The sequence below is a fragment of the Crotalus tigris genome, unplaced genomic scaffold (genome assembly GCF_016545835.1).
Source record: "Crotalus tigris isolate CLP2741 ecotype Arizona unplaced genomic scaffold, ASM1654583v1 scf7180000024291.2576520, whole genome shotgun sequence".
Lineage (NCBI taxonomy): Eukaryota > Metazoa > Chordata > Lepidosauria > Squamata > Viperidae > Crotalus > Crotalus tigris.
The window spans coordinates 2,506,147-2,532,946 of NW_024100464.1; the positions used below are offsets into that span (position 1 = coordinate 2,506,147).

General features: G+C 39.6%; 1 protein-coding gene across 7 annotated transcripts in view; it reads right to left on the reverse strand.

Moving 5' to 3' along the window:
- The window catches only part of PBX1 (PBX homeobox 1), a 579,370-nt gene extending 558,698 nt beyond the window's left edge, over positions 1-20,672 (reverse strand). For all 7 annotated transcript variants that reach the window (XR_005554387.1, XM_039324024.1, XM_039324020.1 and 4 more), the window contains exons 1-2: positions 19,323-20,672; positions 15,781-15,854 (exon numbers count right to left, since the gene is read on the reverse strand). Coding sequence is in view for 6 of the 7 variants with exons in the window: in XM_039324024.1 (XP_039179958.1) it covers positions 15,781-15,854; positions 19,323-19,513 (265 nt within the window). In the remaining variant the exon portion in view is untranslated. The remainder of the gene's footprint in view (positions 1-15,780; positions 15,855-19,322) is intronic.
- Between the last annotated feature and the right edge of the window lie 6,128 nt (positions 20,673-26,800).

Sequence of the window (26,800 nt, forward strand, 5' to 3'; positions counted from 1 at the left end):
ACATGAGGAGGACATAACGTTTGTGGTGACCCCAGGCATGGAATGCCCAATGATTCTAGGGATGGAATGGTTAAAAAATGGAACCCCTGGGTAAATTGGAGGACGACAGAAATCAAATTCCCAAAGGGGGACCCTATGGACTTAAAACCCCAAGGGAGGCTACCAGAATCAAGAATAGAAAAAGCATCCATAGGAGAGGAAAAGAGACTGACAGAAATACCAGAGGAATACAGAGACCTTGCTGAAGTTTTCAGTGAGGAGAGGGTGAATGAGCTCCCCCCCCCCACTGACCCACAGACTGTACCATTGAATTCAAGCCTGGGGCAAAACTCCTGAAGCCCAGATTATACTCCATGAGCCCAAAGGAGAAGGAGGAAATGGAAAGATTCATAAAAAAAAACAACCTAGAGAGAGGTTTCATTGAGCCAGCCAAGCCTAAAGTGGCTGCCCCAGTCCTTTTTAGAGAGAAGAAGGATGGCTCTTTACGTTTATGCGTGGATTATAGGGCCCTGAATACAATCAGTGAAAGCAACCTATACCCTCTGCCCCTCATGAAAGACATGCTGTCACACCTATCGAAAGGGAAAAATTTTTCTAAACTAGACCTAAGGGAAGCTTACTATCGCATGAGAATTAAGGAAGGGGACGAATGGAAGACCGCATTTAACTGCCCCATGGGGTGCTATCAATTCAAAGTCTTGCCATTTGGATTACAAGGGGGCCCTGCAGTCTTTATGCAATTAATCAATGACGTTCTAAGGGAGCATCTGTTTAAGGGGGTCCTTGTTTACTTAGACGACATTCTTATCTTCACCGAAACAAAAGAGGAACATGTCAACCTTGTCAAAGCAGTTTTAAAGAAGCTGCGAGCTGCCCACCTAGATGCCAAACCCTCAAAATGCGAATCCCACCAGGAAAGGATAGACTATCTAGGTTATCGCATATCCCCCCAGGGCATTGAAATGGACCCAGAGAAGGTCAGAGCAGTATCAGATTGGGCACCACCCCGCACAAGAAAGCAACTACAAAGTTTCCTGGGCTTTGCAAACTTTTACCGCCAATTCATTCCCTCATTTGCCCAGATAGCCTTGCCCCTCACTAACTTACTAAAAACGAAGGGAGCATCCTCAGTAAAATCTAGCCAGCCACTAACATGGGCAATGGAGTGCCAAGCAGCATTTGAGGGACTAAAGAGATTTTTTTCTGCCGAACCAGTACTAAGACACCCAGACATGGATAAGCCCTTCGTAATACAGGCAGATGCAAGTGAGGTGGCAGTGGGGGCTGTTCTATTACAAGAAAATGATGATGGAGTATTGCAACCCTGTGCATATACATCCAAGAAACTCACGGAAACAGAACAGCGCTGGTTCGTATGGGAGAAGGAGGCATATGGGATACGCTGGGCATTACTCACATGGCGACAGTTCCTGGAAGGCAACAAAATCCCCTTCCAGGTGTGGACTGATCACAAAAATTTGGAAGCCCTGAAAACGCCCAGGAAACTCAATCCCAAACAAGCCCGCTGGTCCCAGCATTTTCACCAGTTCCAATTTAAGCTCAAACATTTACTAGGGAGAAATAACTTCCTGGCAGATGCATTATCTCGCATGCCTCAATATAACAGTGCACGAACCACAGACGATAAACCCTATAATGGCAGAGTCACAACTGGCAGCACCAGTAACCACAAGAACCCAAGCCAAATTAAAACCACAACTGGACAGCCAAACTGGAATTGAATTCAGAAAAAGTTTGGAAACAGATCAATGGTTCCAGAAAAACAAAAATGTGTGCACAATGAGAGACGGGTTGCCTTGGGTAGGGGAAAAGTTATATATACCAACAACCCAAAGAGTCACTTTCATGCAGCTTTGCCATGACACAAAATCAGCAGGGCATTTTGGATTTGTAAAAACTTTACACTTAATTAAATGGCAATTTTGATGGCCATCCATGAAAAAGGACATTGAAAGTTATATAGCCAGTTGTCCAAAATGTGCCACTGCAAAGAGGTTGCAAGGGAAATCGCCAAGACTATTACAAAGAGTGGCAAGTCCCTCAGCCCCCTGGAGAGAAATAGCCATGGATTTTATAGTGGAATTGCCAGAAAGCAATGGGAATACTGTTGTCTGGACAGTCACAGACTTGTTTTCCAAACAGGTGCATTTTATCCCTTGCCAAAAGATTCCCACTGCAAAAGCCTTAGCAAAACTTTTCATCCAGCACATTTACAGATTGCATGGGGCACCCCAACACATCATCTCTGACAGGGGGGTGCAATTTACGTCTGCATTTTGGAAGGAATTTTTATCCCTCTTAGGAACCACTCAGGGACTGACATCTAGCCATCATCCACAATCAAATGAGTGGGCTGAAAAAATGAACTCCGTACTTAAGTAATATTTAAGACGTTTTCTTAGTTTCCAGCAGACCGAGTGAGTGGACTTACTCCCTTTTGCAGAAGTTGCCTACAATAATGCAGTCCACTCCAGCACAGGTTACACTCCTTTTCAAATAGCCACCGGTCAAAGTTTCAACCCCATGCCAGAATTAACCCCAAACGAACCAACGATCCCATCACTGAAAGAATGGATGGAAAAACTACAAAACACCTGGCCAATAGTTAGAAAAGCACTAGATGAAGCTAGGCAGGCATACAAAGCACAAGCAGATAAAAAAAGGATTGAGCCTACACCATTCATTGCAGGTGAAATGGTGTACTTATCTACAAAATACCTAAAGTCCCTACAACCTTGTAAAAAACTTGGACCAAAATATATAGGGCTTTTTCCAATTAAAAGGATAATAAACCCAGTAACAGTAGAATTAAAATTACCAAAAAATCTCAGGCAAATACACCCAATTTTTCATTGCAGCTTGCTGAAAAGAGAGCATCAGTCAGATTTACGACCAAAAATCCCCCCACCACCACCTCCAATCATGGTAGAGGTCAAACAACACTTTGAAATAAAGGAAATCCTAGACTCTAGGTGATATCATGGAGCGACTCAGTACCTAGTTGCCTGGAAACACCTCCCTGCCTCACAAAATGAGTGGGTCCATAAACGTCATGTCAGAGCCCCGAAGCTATTAAAGAAGTTTCACACAGAGTATCCTAACAAGCCTGACTAACTTTTATACCTGTTTTGTTTTCTTTCAGGTGGATCTCTCTTATTTTTGAGGGGGCTGGATGTCAGAATCTAATTATACTTCATCTCTAGTTATCAATTATAGAAAACCCCATTTCTGCCTTCTCTGGATTCTGTCATACAAGGAAGGGAAGGGGGTGAACAAAGGAGCTTTATGGCCCTCACTTCCTTCGGTACAACTTCAAAGGGATTGAATGTGGATAGCACCAAAGAGGCCCAATCATAACAAAGGGGACTATTACCTTTCATGTAGTTTTCTCTGAAGTCTCCATCCAGCCGGCAGTAAGGAAAAGGGGTGGGAAATGTAATGCCTGAGACTGTTGCTGGAAGTAGGGGGGGATTGGGTGGGGCTACTGGGAAACCCCTTAAAACCTTGAATGGGAGAGCTTGAACCCCAAGTCCTATCTAGAACACCTGCAACCATTTTCTCTTAATAAAGGATTCCTGTTGGAAGAATTATTCCAAGAGTTCTGTCTTCTTAAGATGCAAAGTGGGGTGGGTCCTTACACTTGCAGTTCCTGGATGTGTTTTGAAAAAAAACTGGGGAAAAAAAAAACAGGAGAAAGAAAAGCTCAAAGAAGGAGGGGCACATGGGGGGCAGCAAGCAAAGGCAGTATAATTCTTAATTCTCTGGAATTTCCCATTTCCAGAAGAATTTGGCAAAACCTGCATTATAGGATTCAATATAAAAGGATCTCTCCCTCACTTGTAATCCCTCTGCTTTTATTCTAAATTGGTGAGCTGACTTTTCTTTCAGGGAGGAAAAACTGACTCCTGAACAAGTATTGCAAGACTGTTTTGGGAACTGGCAGCAGGATCTGATCATATCATTCAGAGAACGACTTCTAGAAGAAGAAGAAAACCTTCAAAGAATTCCAGAGCTAGTTCTTTTACAAATACTTGCTCTACCCAGAGAATTTCAACAACAATGCTGAAAACATTTCCAAGTTGTTTATTAATGCTCCAAATTCAGAACTGAAATCTGATTGTACCTTGGATTTACCCTCATTCTTGTGGAATACTCTTATCTTGACTATTTCCATACATTGTAAGTTTATAGAAGCAAAGAACTCCTTACAGAAATCTGGAGCAGATTAGAATAGAATAGAGCTGGAAGGGACCTTGGAGGCCTTCTAGTCCACCCCCTTGCTCAAGCAGGAGAACCTATACATCTCACACATGTGACTGTCTAGCCTCTTCTTAAAAATCTCCAGTGATGGAGTGCCCATGATTTCTGGGGCAAGCTATTCCACTGGTTAATTGTCCTCACTGTCAGGAAGTTTCTCCTTAATTCCAGGTTGCTTCTCTCTTTGATCAGTTTCCAACCATTGATTCTTGTTCTGCCCTTTGGTGCTTTGGTGAATAATGTGACCCCCTCTTCTTTGTGGCAGCCTTTCAAATACTGGAATACTGCTATCATGTCTCCCCTATTTCTTCTTTTCTTTAGACTTCTTTAGACTAGCCAAACCCATGTCCTTCATATGTTTTAGACTCCAGGTCTTTGCTCGTCTCTGATTTTTTTCCAAACTCTCAACATCTTTTTTGTGATATATTGACCAAAATTGAAGTATTCCAGGTGTAGTCTTAATAGGGTTTTATAAAGCAGTACTAATACCTCGCGTAATCTTGATTCTATGCCTCTGTTTATACAATCCAGGATTGTATTAGCTTTTTTGGCTGCTGCTACACACTGCTGGCTCATGGTTAAGTGATTGTCCACTAGGACTCCAAGGTCCCTCTCACAGTTACTGTTTTTAAGCTAGGTCTCACCCAATCTGTACTTGTACTTTTGATTTTTCCTACCTAAACTTTGCTTTTCTCCACATTGAAACACATTTTGTTGGATAGAGCCCATTGTTCAAGTTTATCAAGATCTTTTTGAATTCTGAATTTGTCTTCTCGGGATTTGGCTACTCCTGCCAGTTTGGTGTCATCTGCAAATTTGATGAGTTCCCCTTCAATTCCCTCATCTAAGTCATTTATGAAGATATTGAAGAATATTGGGCCTAAGACGGAATCTTGTGGTACCCCACTGCTTACTTCTCTCCATGTGGATGTAGTGCCATTGAGGACTACTCCTTGATTACGGTTTGCCAGCCAGCTACAGATCCATCTGGTGGTGATGTTCTCTATTCCACCTTTTTTTAGCTTACCAAGGAGTAGGTTGTGGTCTACTTTATCAAATGCCTTATTGAAGTCTACATATACTACGTCCACAGTATTTCGCTGGTCTATTAGTTTAGTCACTTTGTCTAATAATGAAATAAGATTGGTTTGGCATGATTTGTTTTTAACAAAACCGTGCTGGCTACTAGTTATAACTTTGTTTGCTTCTAGTTATTCTCACACACATATAAAAATGAGGAACAGGGTTTACCAGCAAAGTTAAATTTGTCCAAGAAACAGGAGGAGGAAAACAAGGAACAACAACACCAGAAAGAAATGAACGATCTTCCCAGGTACTGATGTTAAACTGATTGGTCTGTAGTTTCCTGGGTCCGTTTCTTTCCCCCTTTCCTGAAGATGGGAACCACATCAGCCCTTTTCCAATCCTCAGGTACATCTCTGGTGCTCCAGGATTTTTGAAAGATGTGGTGCAATGGTTCTGAGATAACATCTGACAGCTCCTTCAGAACTCTGGAATGTAATCTGTCAGGCCCCGGTGATTTACAGTATATTCGTCAAGGTCGGATAGATGTTCTCCTACATTTTTCTTGCTTATTTTAATTTTTGTTTCTAATTTGTCTTTTGCAGTGGTTTTTTTTTTGGGGGGGGGGGTGTTGGGCTACAGTTTCTTTTTGTGTGAAGACTGATGCAAAGTATGAGTTAAGCAGCTCTGCTTTCTCCCTGTTGCCTGTTATTTCCTTGCCATCTTCTCTCTTTAGTGGACATCCAATTTCCTTGATTTTTTTCTTGTTGTTAATATGTTGAAAGAAACTTTTTTATTATCCATGATTTCTGTTGCAAGTCTTCATTTGTTCTGAGCCTTTATTTCCTGACTTCATCTTTGCATGTTCTCACTGTCTACTGATAATCGGTCTTAATTATGTGCCTAAGTTATGTGCCTTAGTTATGGAGCAAACAAGAATCTTATTATCCCTGTATATATTTTTTGCTAAAGCAAGAGAATGATTCACAAACAGATTCACAATTCACATATATGTAAAACAGCATATTGTACATTTAGAAAAAAAAATGTACTGAATGTACTGAACACCCTGTTTGCAACTTAATTCCAAGAAATAAACCTACAAAACAGAAACAAGCACCTCTATTTGTGATGAGCACTACAGAATTCAAGAAGAAAAAGAGCAAGCAAGTAAATCTGTCCACAGACTAAATATTCTTCCTGTGATTTGTTTGTTCAAAGCTTTCTTGAAAGCTTTAAAACCGCAAAGGAGAGCTTATAGTGTCCAGTTGTCCATACTTATAAAAGTCAGTTCTTCCCATCATGACCTCCAAACTAAGAAGAGGAAGAAATTGGGGGGGAGGGCACTTCATTGCCTTGTGTGCAAAGATTAAGGTACTCCAGATGTGCAAATGTTAAAGAATGGACCAAATAGGCAGAAAGCAAATTCCAGCCACCTCGGGAAATATTGAGCAACATATAAATGCAGGCTCTGCAAATAGCATGAGCCTGTGGAAAGTAGGGGGGGAAAGCTTTGGCAGATATACCCACCCTTAATCCTTCCAGAATACCTCAAGAGGGATATTTGCTCAAGAATGCAAAGCACATACACATGCAAAAAGAATGGGCTGGAAATTAGTGGAGCCAAATATCAATTCACAGTGGTATAGAGCAGTGGTTCTTAACCTGGGTGATATTGCCCCCCAGGGGACTATTTCATTTTTCAGGGGGGCGATGGAACAAAAAGGGGTGACGCAGGGGTGAAAGAACGAAAAGGGGCAATATGGGGGCGATGGAGCAAGAAGTTTTGGGGACAGTTTTGAGACTTTTTCGTACAGTGAATCACTGTATATCTATCATACAAAAACATCAGATCGCCCGCTATTAGTGGATTGAACTGTTTTCAAATGTTCAGTTAGCTTCAGTACAGAATGCTGTACATATGTGAATACACATCGCTTATCTTCATGCGCATTGCGCAGCAGCCTCTACCCATACAGTGGCGCGCCATTGGCCAGAATATGGGAGATATGGGAAAAAGACTGGAAATAAATTATTTGCATCGATATGTCCTGATGAGAATTTTAAAGAAAACAAAAAAAGTGTTTGCATAAATTGAAGAATTATTTCCTATGTTGTGATTGAGAGATTATGTTGGGGGAGGGGGGCGATGACAACTTCCTCATTGGCTCAAGGGGGCAATTTGTTCAAAAAGGTTAAGAACCACTGGTATAGAGCACCCCATCCAATAGAAAAAAGAGGCCACAGATATTTGCTAGGAAATCATCCCATTCAGAAAAACAGAATGGATTCTAGCATCTTTCTCCCTTGTTTTTAAATACATTATTAAGATTCACTGAATCTCAATAAAAACTAAAGTAATTCCAATCAAATGCACCCAGAAGGAAATGGCTTCTCAGATATGCCCCAATCCTAAAATGATCATCAGTATGGTCATTCATTGTACCAATAATACTTTACACATTTTCCATCAGTCCTGTGGCTGCTAATTAGCAAAATGTCATGTTGCCATAGACTCACTGAAGTTCCATCATATTCTATCCAAAACTCCTCTTCATTTCAATGAGGCTTGTCAGGGCTTCCCATTCTGCTGTTATTAATACTTTTGAAGCCTACCACTTCAGAAGGCCAAATCACCTTGCCTCATGACAAGGCTACCCTTGAATGCTTCTTCTATGCTTGGCTTGCAAATGGCAACCAACTGGAAACTGCTGAGAACTCCATTATTCCCAGGCCAGCTGTTTCATTTAACTTCTTAATCTACATGAGCAGACAACTCAACATGACACACACTCAGACATATGTGCTCATAATTAAAAGGAGAAACAAACCCTTGAACTTGGTTTTTGTATGATTTTCTGCAACAAATCCTGGGGGTCCAGCAGCATTCTTCGTGACTGCCATAATCATGGTATTGACCTAAATTTGTGATCAGCATGGTTCATTCTTCTTTTTGTCCATATGATTGCTCACACGTGACTAGGAACAAGATATTCACATGGAGAGGCAAATAACTGGGAGAACTGGGTATTGGTGTGTAATTCTCCTTGTCGTCTATTCCTTTGGGAGTATCTGATTAGACTCATATTTTAAACTCTGACTAATAATGTAAAAGGCAGACCATCTAACCAAGCCTTATTCTTCACTGCAATTTTGTATCCAGTCTCAAATTGAATGCCTTACCAAGTTAAATACTTTGAGACAGCAGGCAATATAAAGTATAAATTACAGAAAGCAATGGAGTAAAGAGATTGTATGCTGAATAAATTAAAGCTTTCAGTTGTGAGACCAGTAATGGATGAGGAGAGGAATTAAGAGCCATGGAGGCAGTGGGACAATGGACTCATTTTTAACTCTGGTGGAAACTGAGAGTACCTTTGGTGCTGAACTGAATTTACAGTCCCAAACCTATAAAATGTTGGTGTTTATTTTATTATTTATTAACATTTAGTTAAACTGTATTATTAAAATGTGTTGACTTGATTTTGCCCTGCCCATCACTCCCATCCTTTCAAGTCCAAAAAAAACAATCAATGGATTTTTCCCATAGAGAAATAAAATGATGGGATCCTAAGCAACAGGTTATAGGGGGGCACTTAACATTTGCAGGAAGGATACTACCACAGTGACTGTGACAATCCTACCAAACTGACCATATCATAAATGTGGACAAGACAGAGATTGTTTAGCTTTTATTCATGGTTTGGAAGAGTTTTTTAAAAAAACTATTTACTCGATTTTGTGACCGACATGAGTGATCTTTCAAATGGTAGGGAATGATGTCATTGTTTTTCAATAGTCATGGTTGAAGAAGATGCTTTGTCCTGCAAGCAAAAGAGAAGGCTTGTGGCATTGGGGGAATGCAAGTTGCTCTCTATTTATGGCATGCAAGAAGGCAAATGGTATGGCAATGCAGAGACAGAAGTTGTCACTTTCCAACTAAGATATGGAACACATGTCTTAACATGTACAGATTAGGCTTGCTCTTTAGTTATTCCATGTTGATTTATTGAAAATAGCTGGAGGGGGGATTGCTCCCCTCTCTGAAGAAAAGCTCAAGGTTCAAAATGATTTTGATAGGTTTGAACAATGGGGTTTATTTAGCAAAATACAATTCAGTAGTCAGGGTTTTGCACTTAGGAAAAATCAGTACACAGCTACAAGATAAGTAGTCTATTGCTCAGCAGTCTTGCTTGTGAGAATGAACAACAGATTAAGCATAAATCATTGTGTGTTACAACTGTCAAAAGAACTAATCCAATCTAGCCAACACTAGACCCAACCAGCCCCTAGCAAATGACAGCATGTGAGTGAGTCAAGTCATTTCTGCGTTTTGATTGAAATTAAATAAAACCCAGCTCTTCCATTAAATCCTATACCACCAGAGGGAATATTCAAAAAAGGAGAGATAGCAGAAAGCATAAAGAAATACAGATAGTTAGTAAACTGTTAGTGACCTTGGCTGATCCCATAAAAGCTAAGCAGGATGAGATTTTGTTAGTACTTGGATAGGAAGCCATCAGGAAATCCATGGGCTGTGGACTGGACTAAGAAGTCACAATTGTGCCTATACTCTTGCCAATGAAATAATAGTCCAAGTAGTCAGCAGGAGTCAAACATGGTTCAAGTGAGACTTTATAATAACCTCTTTGCCTCACAGAGGCCCTGAATCATCATCATAGGATGTGTTTGTATGTGTGATGACAGTACTGTCTTAAAAACACCTTCCACTGATGGCAAATTCCCATTTCTGTCTACACAGTATCTATAAATTTAATAATCACTTAGCAGCTAACATGCATAAAGGCATGGGTGTCAAACTTGTGACGTCACATGACGTGTCACGACATATCACAACTTTTTCCCCATTGCCAGCAATGGGGTAGGTGCAGTTTTGGTGTGATGCATCAGGCCTGCAGGCCGGCAGCTTGACACTCCTGCATTAAGGGAATGGCACTACTATCACCAGCACTCGTGCCCAGGCAGATATGATGCCAGTCTTGTCTAAAATAAAGATGAAAAAATAGCTATTGTTCAAATGGAAGATTCATCACATTGAAGTAATTGCAGGAAAGAATTGCAGGAAAGAAGTCAGATCTCATTCATTTTTTTAAGGAATCAAGGAATGGGAAGCAGCAAGGTTTAGCCAAGGTAAGGATTCTGCATCTCTTGCGGTTCATTTCAAGCTTGCTCAGCATCAATATCACATACACAACTGTAAAATGAGAGTAATTCTCTTCCAAAGTCTTCTCTTTGGCATTTCAGAGTCAATATCTGAAACAGAATGGCTGAATGCTTCTTAACAAAGGGACAAATGTATGGTAGGTTCGTTCACTTTGCAGTGATTGCAAGCAAAGTGTTAGGCTTGCCTGGCTATCCTTTCTTTCATCTCAAGTTCAGCTCCAAATAAAGTAAGTAGATTTACTCCTCCCAAGGAGAAAAGGAAGAGGGATACTGATCTGAGGAAATAATTGGTATATTTTGCCAATGATTTCCTCAGACCAGAGTTCCTCTTCCTTTTCTCCTTGGGAGAAGGCAATCTACTTACTTTTTTTTTTTTTTTTTTTTGCCACTGATTCAAACTAAACAAAAGAAGAAGAAAGATTGCAGTTTATGATCAAGGCAGACCCAAAACATTTTATTGCCCCAGAATCAATAACAGTTAAGCTATTTTATTAGCATCTTATTCTAAAATAAACAAATAAATAAAAAATAAAGAACAAATAATGTTCTGCATGACACCAAACATCTGCCAGTACCTGTGCTAGAGATGTCTTTGTGACAGGAGCATGTAGGTAATGCTAAAGTTCCTCTCTCAATGAACAATAAGTCGAGGAACACTTTCTCAAGTAACTTCAGCTATTTCAAAGCTACATTTTCATAATACAGAGTTAAATCTCAGTCATGTTGCTTGAGTGCCTATGAACATTCTCATCAGTGGCTGCTGTTGTCATTCACTAACACAGATTAAAACTTTAATTTATTGCTTTTCCCATTTAAAAACTCCCCCCCTCCAAAAAAAGCAGTTTCTAGTTCAGTCCATTTTTTTAGTTTTACAATAACAACGATCCTTTTTGCATCACCTTTCTCCATTTGGATTCCAATGTAGTGCAGGATATACATAATAAATTACTAAAAACTAACACAATTCAATAAAATATTTGGCAGTCTAATAACATCTAGACAGGGGATAAAATCAATTCAAATGTCTGTACAAATAGATACAATTTAAAATAGCATCTAAAATATTGCAATGTAGACAGGCTTTCTTCTTCTGAAACCATTGTTGAAAAAGCCTACTTTGAAGAATGCTAGAAAATTCAGTTGGAGCAAAAGGAACTCTAAATTTAAAACCTGGGTATCAATTGTTCATTTTTATTTCCCAATTTAATTTAAGATGTTGGTTTTAAACTTTAAAACTTAAATCCCAACTATCTATAGGACCGCTTCACTCCTTATGAATCAATCAAGTTATTAGACTCTGCATGGCAAGTTACTGTTATTTCCAGCATTGGATAATGGCTTAATATATATTTCATACTTTGTGATGTTACTGTTTTATATTTTTTAAAAATGTTTGTAATTCTTGCAGAATGTACATTTAAGCCAATTTGAGGAACTCACTCTTGGGAACATTCATATTTAATTGTTTTTGGAATACAGAATGAAACACTCAAAAACTTTCACAGGAAAGAATGAAAGATGTCATGCAATCAAGCTAGCAATCCACCACCAGCCTATTTTCTCTCTATGGTTGTCCTCAATTTACGACCACAAATGAGCCTTAAATTTCTGTTGCTAAGCAAGACAGTTAAGTGACTAGTGCATTTTATGACCCTTTTTGCCACAGCTGTTAAATGAATCACTGTAGTTTAGTGAATCATGTGGTTGTTAAGCGAATCTGTTTTTCCAACTGGGAGAACAGGAGACTGGGAAGATGGCAAAGGGTGATCAAGTGACCCTAAGACACTGTAACCATCATAAATACCTGCCAGTTGCCAAGTGCTTGAATTTTGATCATGTGACCATCGGGATGCTGCAACGGTTGTAAGTGAAAACTGGTCAGAAGTCACTTTTTTCAGTGCTGTTGTACTCCAAATAGTCACTAAACAAATGGTTGTAAGTAGAGGACTACCTGTATTCCAAAGGAAAGGCTGCTGCTGAAAGAGTGATGCCTTTTAATCCCCAATATTTCTCATTGGGGGGGGGAGAGACATCAGACTCTTCTTCTTTTCAGGCATTTTGATCCTGCAAGCAAGAACTTCAACAGCTTTCTTTTTCTTACAGACTATACAGTACAACTTATCATGCTTCCCATAACAACTCCTATGTTAAAATTCAAGTAATTGTGAAATCTATTACATTTATCTTACTCAATAGTAAAATATGAACCAATCAATTAATCATTACTTTCTCTCTGCCCATGAAGCGCATGCTGAATCTAGACAAATATAAAGATGCAATATAACTCCCCTTGTGATACATCAATATTAAATCTTGTCTTTTATCATTTTTGAAAAAAACAAGCATGTTAAGATTTCATACAACTCACAGCATTATACATCAATGATTCATGACAAGCAAGCTTATATAAAAACTATCCATAACTCCTTTAAAATAAATTGAAATGACAGCAGGTAAGGGAAAATTTTGACCAATAAAGAGAATCTGCTCTGTAAAAATTTTATAGACACTTTGAGTTTATTCTAGCAATGTTAACACCATGAAATATTAGTTGCACTGTTACAAGGAATGGTGGTATAACTTTTGGCATACTCTAGAGTAATCTAAAAATAAGTAATAGAGTGAATACCAATTCGGTATATTGGAACTCCAAGGTTGAAAATAGATACAGAAAAAATACAAGCTGAAAACCATATTAACAAAGTTATATTTTCATCTATTGTGATGAAAATAATGATATTTTTATGCGCTGGTTGCAGTATTCCCCTGTACTGACCTGGGTATTTATTTCTATTCTATCTCAAAAAAATCAAATCTATTTCTCTTAATCCCTGGGCAATTTAAATTGAACTTATAATAAATCTTAGCCAGAAATATTCTAATAGCACAGACATATTATATGAAGGAAAATAAAATGGTGTGCTATAAATTTGCTAAACACTAAACAGGTGGGAAATGGCAAGTGCTCACCTAATTTTTGCTCATGGCCAGAATACTGAAAGTTAAAAGATATGTTTTCAATTACTGTATGTAACTGGGTAGAAAGCATATGGGACAAAAATAATGTATCTGCCTGAAATATTCCTGGCACCTGTATTGCACCCAAAATCCCAGTTCCCCAGATCAGTGAAAATGCTCAGGAATAGAGTCAATCCTACCTTACAGTTTGCTGTTTTGGAAATCACCATTATGCCTGCATGTTAGCATTCATATTGGTTGCAAAGCCAAGACCAGAAGACAAAGAAGTACACAAATAGGAGCAGTAAGATAAAAATATGCACATATATGCTTTTGTATATGTAGTCCTTCATATTATACTGTGGCATGTGGGTAAGCAATTCACAACCTTCCCATCAACACTTTTGTAGAGACAGGATTTTAATAATTGTTTATTACAATTCCCTCTCCCAAACTTCCTGTCTCCACATTTCAATAAGTAATACTTCTGAATATGATAAAATAAGCAGAAAAACATCACAAAACAGATTTTTTTTGGGGGGGGGGAAAGCTACCAAACTCTTTTTTGTTTGCAGGATCAAATAGTTCCACCTTTTGTCAGGTCATATAGAAGTTACAATATGCAAATAACATGCACTGAGTGGCTAACAATGCAATGGAATGAACCAGTGGTAGGACAATGCAAATTTTCTCATCTCACCCCAACTATTAAACTTCCTTGAGAAGAGGAAGAAATTTAAAGAAGTTGTATTCTCACATCAATCATCTACTACAACTTTGAACCATGTCAATTTCCGTTCAGGACACAAAGAAGAGATTTTTTAAAAAGAGTTCTGGAAAATGAATTATACTAGAGCTTAAAACCACAAACCCAGGTCAGGTTTGTTCAGTTTTTTTCAAGAAAAGACAGGAAAGACTAATAGTAAAATAAAATGTAACCTGGTAAGGGTCAGCTGTTGTTCTTCCTAGACTTACATATTCATTCAAGCTGCATTACATCCCATTAAGAGAGACTGTAGGTGCCCCTTTACATTACATTATAGGAGACATATAATGAATGGCTCCTCAAGAAGGTCAGCCTTCAGCTCTGCAGCATTAAGGGCTTCAGAGGCCTGAATGCCAATGTTAGGTGCTTTGTTTAGGTTACTAGCAGCACAAATAAGATTTAACAAAGGATCTCCTTAGTCATCGTATATGGATTGCTGGAGTCAAATAATCCTATTTCATTTAGCTGTTCACAGGATGCAGAACACACACATAGAATTTCAGCGGCACAAGGAATTCAGTTTTTTAAAATGCACTCTTTTTATGCATCCCTTTTCAATGTATATCAAGTGAGTTTACAATCATATTTGTTGTCACTTTCATTCATTTCAGACCTTTTCTTTATTTGATCTGAGATACTGTTACATTCTCATTGAAAAATGAGGAAAAAAAGGGGAAAGCACAGGAGACAACACTCCACAACTGAACATCTAACCCCCAAGAACTGAAACTTAGCAATAGCTCACACTTTTTGGCTTTTTTTTGGGGGGGGGGGGGGCTTTTTCCTCTGAGCTAAGGCAGAAGACAAATCTCTCTTTTCCATAAGAAAAACATTTGGAAGTTGAAATAAATAAGTACCGGATGTCACTAAACATTGTTCACTGAGCATCTGCTGTTTAAGATCACCCTTGATTGATGACAGCTATTTTTAATTGTTGCTTTTAAATTTTAAATGCCCTCCTGAGACATGTTATAAGTGTATTAGCACATGGCAGGAGGCCTGTGAGGTGGGAAACACAGAACGGCTATTTTCATGTCATTAACACTTGAAACCAAGAAATACAATGTAAAATAAGATAACCCTGAGAAACAATAGCCAAAAAGGCTAATTCCCAATAGATTTTTGTATGTTTGCCTTGACATAGGCTTTTCCTGGTCTTGGTATATGCCAAAATGTACCATTTGTAATTATTCATACATTTTTCAATGACTTTATAAAGCACTGTGTAAAAGAACAAAAATATTTATGTTTGAGTAGATTATAAATTACAATATTGTAGGCACTTCTGGACTCTTTTAAATTAATGTAAATTTTAGAAAAGGTGTTAAGATAAAAGTGACACAAGAAATGTTCCCCTCTTTAATTGTTTTTCCTCTTATACATAGGCACAATATCACATAAATCACATTCTATTTGCACCATTTAAAATATGTTTATTATAACAATTGCAATACTAAAGGTGAAAATCTGTTCCTTTTCATTTAGATATATTTTTGAATGAAATAGGTCTGCAGAAATATGCATTAAAAAGAGGGTAAAAGATGCAAGAAAATAATAAAATTTCTCCTTACCTGTTTTTTCTTTAATTTCACACAAAACATTAAAAAGTGCAGGTTTCATTCTGTGACAGTTTAGAGCATGTTTTCTGCAAGGAAATCAGAAGGTTAGGTTTGAACTGAGCCACAGAAATGTGAATATCTTTAAAAATAGATTACAGAGGATTCCTTATACAAAAAAGTATTAAAGTTTATAGCTCAGTGGAAATTGTGCCCAAGTGAAAAACAGCTTTCAATTTTATACTGAATAGGATATCAGTTTGGTGATTGTAAATGCTACCAAACAGGCAACTATTCGACACAGCTATTCCAGCAGCATCCATAAACTATACTTGCTGGCCAGGCTATTAACCGATCAATGCGAGGAGCATGTAGAAGCCTTTCCAGTGTTTAATGATGATCTTATTCAACCACATAGAGAACTTCTGTATTGTTCTCTTCCTTTTTTCCCCTCTATTCATCCATGTCTTACAATTCTTTGTGCTGAAGCAGCTCTACTGGAAAGGTTTGAAAGCTCTTTGGAAAGGAAACCTGAAGTACAGAATAGCCATTTTTAAGTAAAATAGTCTCAGAATGTAGAATTATAGTGCCAGAGAGAGAGAGAGAGAGAGAGAGAGAGAGAGAGAGAGAGAGAGAGAGAGAGAGAGAGAGAGAGAGAAAGAGAAACATCTAATAAGGCAGGATGAAAGTGAAAAATATAATTACTTTCATGTTCCTCATATCTTACTGGCTTCCTTGAAGGAGTAAAAAACATACAGTTAAAAAAAATAAAAATATTAATCAGGATAACAAATCATCATCATCACCACTACCATCATGTTGCTATTCTAGTATGCAAAAAAGAGAGAATTTATATGGGTCATTTCCTGCCCAACTTCCTTGTGCCAAAATGGGCCAGTTGTTTTTTGTTTATTAGGTTGATTAGTTTCATGTTCCAGCAGATGCCCATAGAAGAAAAGAAACAATCTAACATTGCTGTAACAATTACTATTTCTTTGACAAGTGATGTCTTCTGAAGATGTGCTGTTACAATATGTAAGAAGTCTAATCTCATTGGGCATCAAAGAATGGGTTTGAGAATCAAAATTACATTTCATTAGAACATGAACATTTGGGTGCCTCGGGCAGAAAAATTGAAGAACCTTCTCATTCCACTGATTAACATGGAATGCAATCCATTAGGCAGGTCTCTTTTGCCAGCGGACCCCTTGTTTCTGGGGGCTTGTGCAAGAGAACATCCCACTAGTGTCTACACAATGTGTTGGAACTGTTTTCTTTCCATTCCTAACAGCACCCAAAATCCATGGCTCTGTGGCTCGCAACTGGCACATTAGCATAGAGTATATTTTGATTTCCCAAATATCAGAACTATAAAAAAATTAGTGCGAGTAAAATAAAAGTTTGCTACCACATACTTAAATATATTTGATATTGGGTTACACAAAGCAGAAAAATAATGAAATACACATTTCCTTTTAAAAACCTGATCAGCTTTTTAAAAGTCTGTAAGCAGAGCTGCGTAGACAGGTATGTAAAGAGTAACAGGCGATAAAAAGCATCTGTACCCTTGGTATTGATTTTCAATTAGATCAGCACATTTAATAGTATCTACACACATTAAGTATTTAAACCAAACATCAGCTCTTGCAACTTTTAGAAACATCTTTCCTCTGCTTTGTCTTATAGCAATACTGGGAAGCAACATTCAGCAGAAGCTATTATTCATCAAATCCAAGTGTTCTATCAAAACAAGGTTATGAACCCTGCACTTCTCAGCTCAGTGATGCTTTAAAGCTATGCTATATGCCTTAAAGTAACAAGAGTCAGTAACAAGAGCTACTGAAATCCATGGAACTTACTTGTAAGTAATCACTTAAAAGAATTCCACAGTTAGCTGGTGCTATATATCAATACCATCTCAGTGAATATTAGGTGTTAGAAACCAAGTAAGATACGCAGTTTACCATTGACACATAAAGTCTAGCAGTCTAACCCAGGCGATTGTGGAAAGGATTATAGACCCAGAATGGAAATCAAATGCTAATAGCTTTTCCTCAGGTAAGATTACTCTATTAACTATTGTCCTTTATTTTCCACTTGTATTTCTCCTTTATTTTCCAATTCTCTGTTCTGAAAATTGTTTTTTTTTTTTTTTTCATTTTAACTTTAAAGATTTGCAGAAATGTTCTAGGAGAATGCTATGCACTTAGTTATATATACTGGTATGTGTAAACATGTTTAAGAAGCTCCATTTTTAAAATGCACAAAGGCACTAAAAGTGTAACACTATATTTACTACCTACATTGAAGGTTTTACAAAATACCTCTAAGATACCTCTAAGGGATATATATATATATATATATATATATATATATATATATATATATATATATATATGTTTTTATATAAAGCATATTTCTCTTCCTCAAAATTCAGTTTGAAGAGAAACAAACATGGTGACTTGTGAAAACAATTGCAATACTAAAGATAAAAGTATTGTACAAATTGTCAAATGCTTCAGTGCAATTAGTAATAGGCACATACAACTTGCCTTAGATTATGATCTGCTGTTTCATATGAAGAATTCATATGGTTTCTTATGTGGAAGTACATCCTGGAATGGATATCTAGTTGGGAAAGTGGCAACATTTACAGGCTGTATTCTACTATCTTCTAGGCTTCTTAAAAGGCTCAACTCGTATGGTAGAAATATATATCCTTTTGAATATCACACATAGAAAAAAACTGAGTTCCTACAGCAGCATCAATACTTGCTATCACAAGAAGATCAGAAATTAGTCTGTTTGTACAAAGAAGCCACCAAAGGGAACAAGCATTAAATGATATTAAGTTTATTGATTTTCAATGGGATTAAGTGTGATTAAGTTTTTTTTTACTGTACCTAAAAAGCTATAGGGACTGAGCTTTCAACCCTGGCCTTCAAATGGTTTTGCTTTTTTGCTATTTAAAAAACAGAAAACAAAACACCAGCCTTTTTATAGCCACTCTATTTACATATTTCTTTTAAAAGGTAAAATCCACTCAAAATATTTTTGGAATAATGGCTGATACCATAATCTGTTTGCCTCCTCTGTTAATAGCAGATGCAGTCTGATATTTTACACCCAAAGTTCAATCTCTCAGATATTACAACTAAGAAAATGACAATGATTTAACTTCTTTTTCGAATCAAATACAAATTAACTTGACTATTTGAGACTTTCAGTTTATGAACTACTACAAACAAAAGCACATGGGAAGCTGCAGCTCCCAACTCAAACCATCCAGTCAAGGAAGCTATTTAGCCTTGTCTAACTTAAGTCAGTCACAAGAATAAACATCCATTCCTTGGAACCTCTTTTTTCTGTGAAAACCTAGTAAAAACGCAATTTTAGGCTATTACGGTCGTCCAGTGAAAATCTTATTTTTCTTTGGGATTACTTTTTTTCCGGAAGGCTAACAGAACTACAGAAAGCACAAGTATTTGTCTGGATCAGATCTTCGAGTTAAATACGCGTATCATCTTTATCGCCGTCGTCATCACCCAAGGACTCACCTGGCCTGCGCTTCATCCAAACTCTGGTCGGTGATGGTCATAATCTGCTGTAAAATGTCCCCGATGTCTTGTTTTCGTCCTCCCTCGGTTTCAGTGCCGGCAGCTCCGTCCGGCATATGCTGGGACAGGCCCGGATGGCCAGCCATTCCCACTCCGGCGTGGGAATGCATCAACCTGGGCTGATCATCCATCCCCAAGGCTAGGCGCGGGCGGGAGCCTCTTCTTTTTCCCCCTTCTCGAGCTTTTTCGGGAGCGCGCTTCTTGGAAGAGAGGAATCAACTGCTGGGCTCGCCTTCCTTTCTTCCTTCCCTCCTTCCCTTTCTTCTTTGGGTTTTCAAAAAAGAATAATGTTATCCCTTAACGAACCTTAAACCTCCCGAGAGAAAAGGAGAGAGGGAGGGAAGGAGGGTGAGAGGGAGGAAAGAAACACTCTCAGAATTCTTGCGAGGAGACTGTCGGCTCCAGCAGGCAAGGAAACCCCCTTCTCCGCGGCGCACTGGAGCAGGATCAATGCGAGAAGCCGGATCGGGCTAGTTTTTTGCTGTTCTTTTTTCTCCCCGTCCCAGCCAGGTTGTCGCTTTTCGCAGTTGAGGGGGCCGACCGAGCAACACTGGAGGCGGTCGGCAGTCGGCGATTGGCAAGCTACCGTTTAATCCTTCCTTGGGGAAAAACCCGCCTCGATCTGAAAGGCGAGGGAAAGAGCCGAGCAAACTTTCCCTGCCCGCCCGCCCCGCTCGGGAGCCAGATGCTCTCCTCGAAAGGAGCTTCGCGCTGCGCAGAGCTGAGGGCGAAAGGCACAACCCAGCTCCCCGACGCCTTGGCCAAGGCAGGCAGCCTCCCCCTCAGTTCGGCGTCTCGGCGAACTCGGAGAGCCCCTTCCCAGCCTCCTGCTTTGTTTCAGGCTCAAGCTCAGGACTCCTGAAACTGACACAGAAAAGGCACAGGAAGGAAGGAAGGAGGGAGGGAGAGGAGGCGAACAGATGGGTGGTGCTGATGAGAGAGCCGAGAGGGCGCCTCGCCCTCCTGATTGGCCGCCGCTCGCCACCGATAACTCCTCCCCGCTTTCGCCATCACCGATTTCCCCCTCCCCCCGCGGGCGGCTGCCTGTCAGTCAACGGGTTCAGAGGTGCGCAGCGCTGGAGGCTCCAGGCCTTAAAGAGGCAAGCTGGAGTTGGAACGGAAAAGGGGCTCCTGCCTCCGACTTAGTGGAGCAAGACGCTGCCGGTTCATGATAGTGCATGCAGAAGAGGCCGTCTTCAAGTCAAAAGGCTGTTTTTCACTCGAACCCGGGAATCTGATATAAAAGAAATGCAACTGACTCAGTTGCTGTTGTAAGTAGCAGACTTGAATAGAGCCCGCAGATCCTGCATACAATAATAAACTTCTAGATAGCCATTAGTATTATTTTGGCTGGGACAATCATTTGTTGCTTCTTTTTGTTAAAACAAAACGAAATGAAACTGGGAGCCACTCATCCTTCCTGATCTGCTGCAGATCAGCCAGAGATCCACAGTAGATGAGATTTATTTCCTGCCCATCTTCCATTAATGTAGACAGCCCAGTTAATTCAGGGGGGAATAAAATATCCTAGTTGGGCCACCCAATTCTATTACGAGTTGCATTATAATAATGAGAAATACTATAAAAGGTATTTGGAGATTAGAAGAAATGATAAAGATAACCAGCCTGAGTAATGTAGCCCTCAAAGTGGCACTAGAGAATAGTACTTGGCTAACTGGGTGACTCAGTAACATTTCTGCACACAGTTGACCTTCAAAGATTCTTAACTTTTTTTTTTTTTGGCTCATGGGCCCGTTCTGAGCTCCTGTAGCTTTGTGATCCTGCCTCCCCCAATAGCTGCTGTTAGCTGAGAAAAGGGTACTTTTTGGGGACGTTGTCCATGGGGTCGCAATGGGTCGGACACGACTTCGCAATTAACAACAACAAAATTGACTCCAGGTGACTGCCTGAACATGTCACTGCAGTTCTCTTGGCAAGATTTCATATTTCCTGCTTCCTAGGGCTGAGAAAGAGTGACTGGCCCAGGGTAACTCACTTGGCTTCATGCCCAAGGTGGAAGTTCTCCCAGTTTCTAGTCTAGTGGTTTACACCAAATTGCTCTCTTTTTTCTAATGAGTTAAAATTCCATTTATTATAGATTTCTTTTATTAAGATATTTATTATAAACTGTAGTAATTTTCAGCATGTATGATGCTGAAATTAGTACAGATGAGATATTAGGTTTATGACAAATTGATCATTCAATGCGATGAAGGAAATGGGCCTTTATATGTTTTTTATATTATGTATGTATGTATTTATTTATTTAACTTCTATGCATACCCATCTCAGTCAATGACTATGGATGGCTTACAATTCAAAAAAATATATTTAAAAATATTAAAACATTTTAAAACAATAAAAGCAGTAAAACCAACAAAAACATCAAAGCATCCAATTAAACATACAAATTAAATATATTGATGGTTATTTTTTATTGCATTTTTATTTATTTATTGCATTTTTATTTATTTATGAGCTTTCAGCCACCCAGAGTTGCATCTTGTGAGATGAGTGGCCATATAAATTAAATAAATCAAATGAAATAATTCTAACTATTTCAAGCTCCTGGAGAAAAAGAGAGGCAAATATTGAATTCATATCATATTGTCTACTGGATGGCTATTTCTAGATCCTGCCAGCCACAATCAATTGCCAGCACTAGTCAAGGATGGCACTAGTTTATTATCAGTTGCTCTCTCGTGCTTCATCCTGTTCCCCATCTCCATGCCAGAAACCCCTAGATCCATATTCAGAAATAATGAATTAAATATTATTACATATAGTCAATATGCACACAGTTGAGAATAAGCCTAGTTGAATTTAGTGGATGTATAAACCTATAGTGGATCTATCTTGCTGGAATTAAAAAATGTGTATATACCACGTTTCTCCGAAAGTAAGCCCTCTCCCAAAACTAAGCACCAGCTGATTTTTGGGGATGGGCCTAACAGAAGCCCTCCCTCCAAAAGTAAGCCCTACCTAAGAGCCTGCGCAGACGGCTGGCCATCAATTCCATCTGGTTTCACCAAAGACACGAGGTAAGAGGGGGAGCTACCAGTGCCTCTGTGATGAGGTGAAGCCAATGGGGGAGGGGAAATCTGACCATTTGCCACCAGCTGTAGTCATTTGCCGCCAGCCGTGGCTGTTTGCTGCCTCGTGCATCACACCGAATGCCACTGCCATGAAGCCTAATGGACCAAGTACCGATGCGGGCAGGGCACATGTCCTTCCCATACCAGGCCAGCCTCTGCAGCCCTGGGGCAGCCGTGCTGGGCAGTGGGAAAGGCGCCAGGCTGACGCTCCTTCAGCTGGAGCAGGGGACCTTTGGCCCAGGGATCTGGGGAGGCCGCCTTCCTGGCCTGGACGGGCCCGCCTGAGAGGTGAGTGGGGAGGTGGCAGACCAGGACCAAAGCAGCAGGTGGAGCGCCAAAGCCTCAGGGACAGAGAGTGCTGAAGTGAGTGAACGTCCTGCTGTCAGCGCCCATGCCGGCTGCCCCCTTTCCTGTGGAGCTGGAGAGCTTGCCACACCATGGCCAGATACCCTCGCTTCCCCCAGGAATTGCATGTCTTTTCTTACCTGACTTCCAGCCCCATCCCGTTTCTCCTTCATGATCCTCCGCTGCTGCGCTCAGGGAAACAAAAGTTTTTGTGTGTGGGGGGGGAGGGGAAGGTCAATCAATCAATTCCAACTTTGCAAGATTTTTTTTTTTTTGCGAGAAGTTGCAAAGTTACTTCAGAGCCCAAAAGAAAGTAAGACCAGGTCTTACTTTTGGGGAAATGGGTAGACGATTATAGTTTTGGTTTCAAAGTGATTACTAGGGATAAGAGAGGTATCTTTTAGGATTGTGCAGAGCTTTTCATTTAAAAAGTCCTTCTCAAACAATTGTACATTCTGGGAAAAAGGTGTTCCAGATCTAGTTCAAAACAACTATAGTATACTAGCTATAGTATAATCACTACTGCCTAGATAAAAAAAATATGAGCATTAGTATACCAGCACTTCTTTTTCCCTTAATTTTCCCCTTCCCATATTGCTGATTAAACCTGCAAAATGGTGGGATATAATAATTATTATAATTCAGTTAAACAATTGTTTTATTTACCTTTAAAAATGAATCATAATAACTATAGCATTTGATATTTCCTAAAGAAATGTGTATTGTAGCAATCCAGTATTCATTTACTGAGGGCAATAAGCATGGCTGAGCATAGAATTTGTCTCAAGTAAAATCTGCACAGCAACAACTGTGTGCAACTGTTGTGCAATTTCCACCATACAGTAGGAAATGTTTTATTATGATGTCAGGCAAAATACAATTGATAACAAATCTGATTGCCCAAATGCTGTTACTATTCTCATACAACTACCAGCAATGTGAAGATACAGGGATACAGCACTTTCTACACTCTACTGTTTGCAACTTTTTAAAGTAAACAACCAATTTGCCCTCTATCAGACATATACAGACTTGGCACTCTGGCCATCCCTTCATCTGATTGGTTGTCCAATTGTCCTTGGTTAATAATATAGCCCCCCCGGCCCCCTCCCCCCATAGTATTTTAAGTGGATTAATTCTCTCTGCTCCAGACTTTCCCAAAGTGCCCTAATTTTTCTTCACCATTACATAAGGACCCACTTCACCCAAGAAAGCAGAACTCCTGAAACAGGCATTGTCTTAAAAGGAACTTTTATTAGGGGCTAGTGACAGTAGGAAAGTCAAGGCGAGATCTGGGGAAAACCCACTCAAATAGTATAACTGGCAATCTCCCTCCTCCCACCAGTCATAATGTCCATTTGAAATCCAGCCAATCCACAGGTGGCACGATGTTTGGGTAACTGGCACAAGTTGGCACTTATCTCAAGGTCTTCTCCAGTTTCCTTTCTCCATACACAGTCTTCTCTCATTAGGATAGAGGCAGGAGAGGAAAAGTAGAAAGTGAAAGTTCTCCCAAGCAACAGTAATCCCCTCCCCTCCCAGTAGAATGGCAGGCCTCAAACTGGAATACATATGCAAAGAAGTAAGAAGGATTTGGGAATCTGACAATAATAATGTATTTTTCCAACTTTCCCTGCAGAAGGAAGAGGGAGAGCTGACAGCTCTATCTGCTGGGCTGGTAGGAGGAGGACAGTAATAATTCTGCTTTATTGTCTCTTAAGTGTTGTCTTTGTGTTGAAATAGAGGTACAGAATGACAGTATAACAGAATTGGAAGGGACCTTGGAGGTCTTCTAGTCCACTCCCCTGCTCAAGCAGGAGACACTATACCATTTCAGACAAGTGGCTGTCTAGTCTCTTCTTCAATGCCTCTAGTGATGGGCACCCACAATTTCAGAAGGCAAGTTGTTCCAATGGTTTATTGTTCTCACTGTTAAGAAATTTCTCCTAAATTGTAGGTTGCTTCTCTCCTTGATTAGTTGCCATCCATTGTTTCTTGTCTTTTCTTCTGGTGCTTTGGAAAATAGATTGGCTCCCTCTTCTTTGTGGTAGCCCTTCAAATATTGGAACAGTGCTATCATGTCATCCCTTGTCTTTCTTTTCACTAGACTAGACAAACCCAAGTCCTACAACTGTTCTTCATATGTTTTAGCCTCCAGCCCCCTAATCATTTTTGTTGCTTTTTTCTGCACTCTTTCCAGAGTCTCTTCATCTTTTTATAATATGGTAACCTATTCTAAGTGTGATCTTACTAGAGTTTTTAAAGCAGTTGTCAAGGTCCTGACTTAGAAATTTAGGAAACAAAGACCCTCGACTCTATTTCTTTGAAGTGAAAGGTTCTTTTACTGAAGTCAAATGGTAACAGCGAAAATAAAGCTGGAGCTGAGTATTTCCCATGCAAAGGTTGCACATTTCCCTTTCCCTGGCCCTCAGTGTCCAATAATATTCATTTTTGATATTTTGAAAATGGCTTTTGAGTGTAAGGTCCTGCCTCAGCTAATGCTCCCAAGAAAGCAGAACTCTTGAAAATAGGCATTGTTTCAAACAGGATCTTTTATTGAGAGTCAGTGAAAGCAGAAAGGCAAGGCAAGAGCTAAAGACTTCCCACGCAAAATGCTACATTTTTCAAACCCCTGCCTAAAACTCAACTGTCCAGTTCATTTTCAGCCAATCCACAGGTGCGAAGTTGTTATGGGAACCTGAGCAATAAGGGACAGTTCCCAGGCGTAGCCTCATCTTTACAATGGAGCGGAGATAAGGCAGATGGCCCCTGGTACATTCCACCCCCTTCTTCACACCAAAAGGGATATATTAAAGATGAAGAGAACAAAGTAAAGGAAATACATCTGCTAGTGCTAACCCCCTCCCAAATGAGTGAAACCTCCCCCACTCCAGCAGAACAGCAGAGCCCTGAAAAGGTGAGATAGAGGGGATTTGACATTGAGATTTGCACCTCTCAATGTAGTTTTGCATTCTGTTCTCAGGCTGTGTGTCTTTGGTGGCCAGTTTATTCTGGTCTCTGGTTCTCATCAGCTTGTCTCCACTTCCCCTTTTCTTCCCCATTCCTATGCCCAACCTTTACTCCCCCAATTTCTTTCCCCCTCCCTTGCATTTTATGGCAGGATGCCAACAAAGCGAAGAAGCTGAAGAAGGCAGGCCTGACAGCAGTACTAATATTTTGTGTGATCTTGATTCTATGTCTCTGTTTATACAACCCAGGATTGTATTAGCTTTTTTGGCTGCTGCTGCACACTGCTGGCTCATAGTCAAATGATTGTCCACTAGGACTCCAAGATCCCTCTCACAGTTACTGCTATTGAGCTAGGTTTCACCTAATCTGTATCTGTGTATTTAATTTTTCCTGCCTAAGTATAAAACCTTACTTTCTCTACATTAAATTTCATCCAGTGTTCAAGTGGAACTTGTGACCCCAGAATATTTGCTGTAAAGATTCAGTGAAACACTCAGAGATTAAAACATTGTTACCAATTGCTATTTTTAATGTGACAGAAAAAAATAATTATGTCTTATTTTCATCTACTGTATTTTGGAATGCCATCCTGACATCTATTAAAAAGCCAAGTGTGATCCTTAGCCTAGAGAAAGTTACATACCCCTGTTTTACAATATCGCTAAGTCAGTGGAAGGGAAAAAAAGAACATAGTCAAGTGTCCATTTTTATTCTTACAAGTCAATTTTGGAAAGAATAACTTCCAAACTTGAACAGGACTGAATTTGGTGTAAAAGGAGAAGCTAGCAAAAAATTTTTAAAAAATGTTGAACTTCAAAAATGGTCCAGAGGACAAAAATCCCTTAGTGGATCCCTTTAGGATCAAGGGTAGCAACTGAGATAGCTAATGCCTGCTTCTTCCATTCTAAACCCACTTCCCACCTCGCTCCTGGTCATGTGATTAAGCTAATATTAAACAATTGGAAGGAATTCCACCAACACTTACTCTGCATGTTTTCTTAGCCGTTG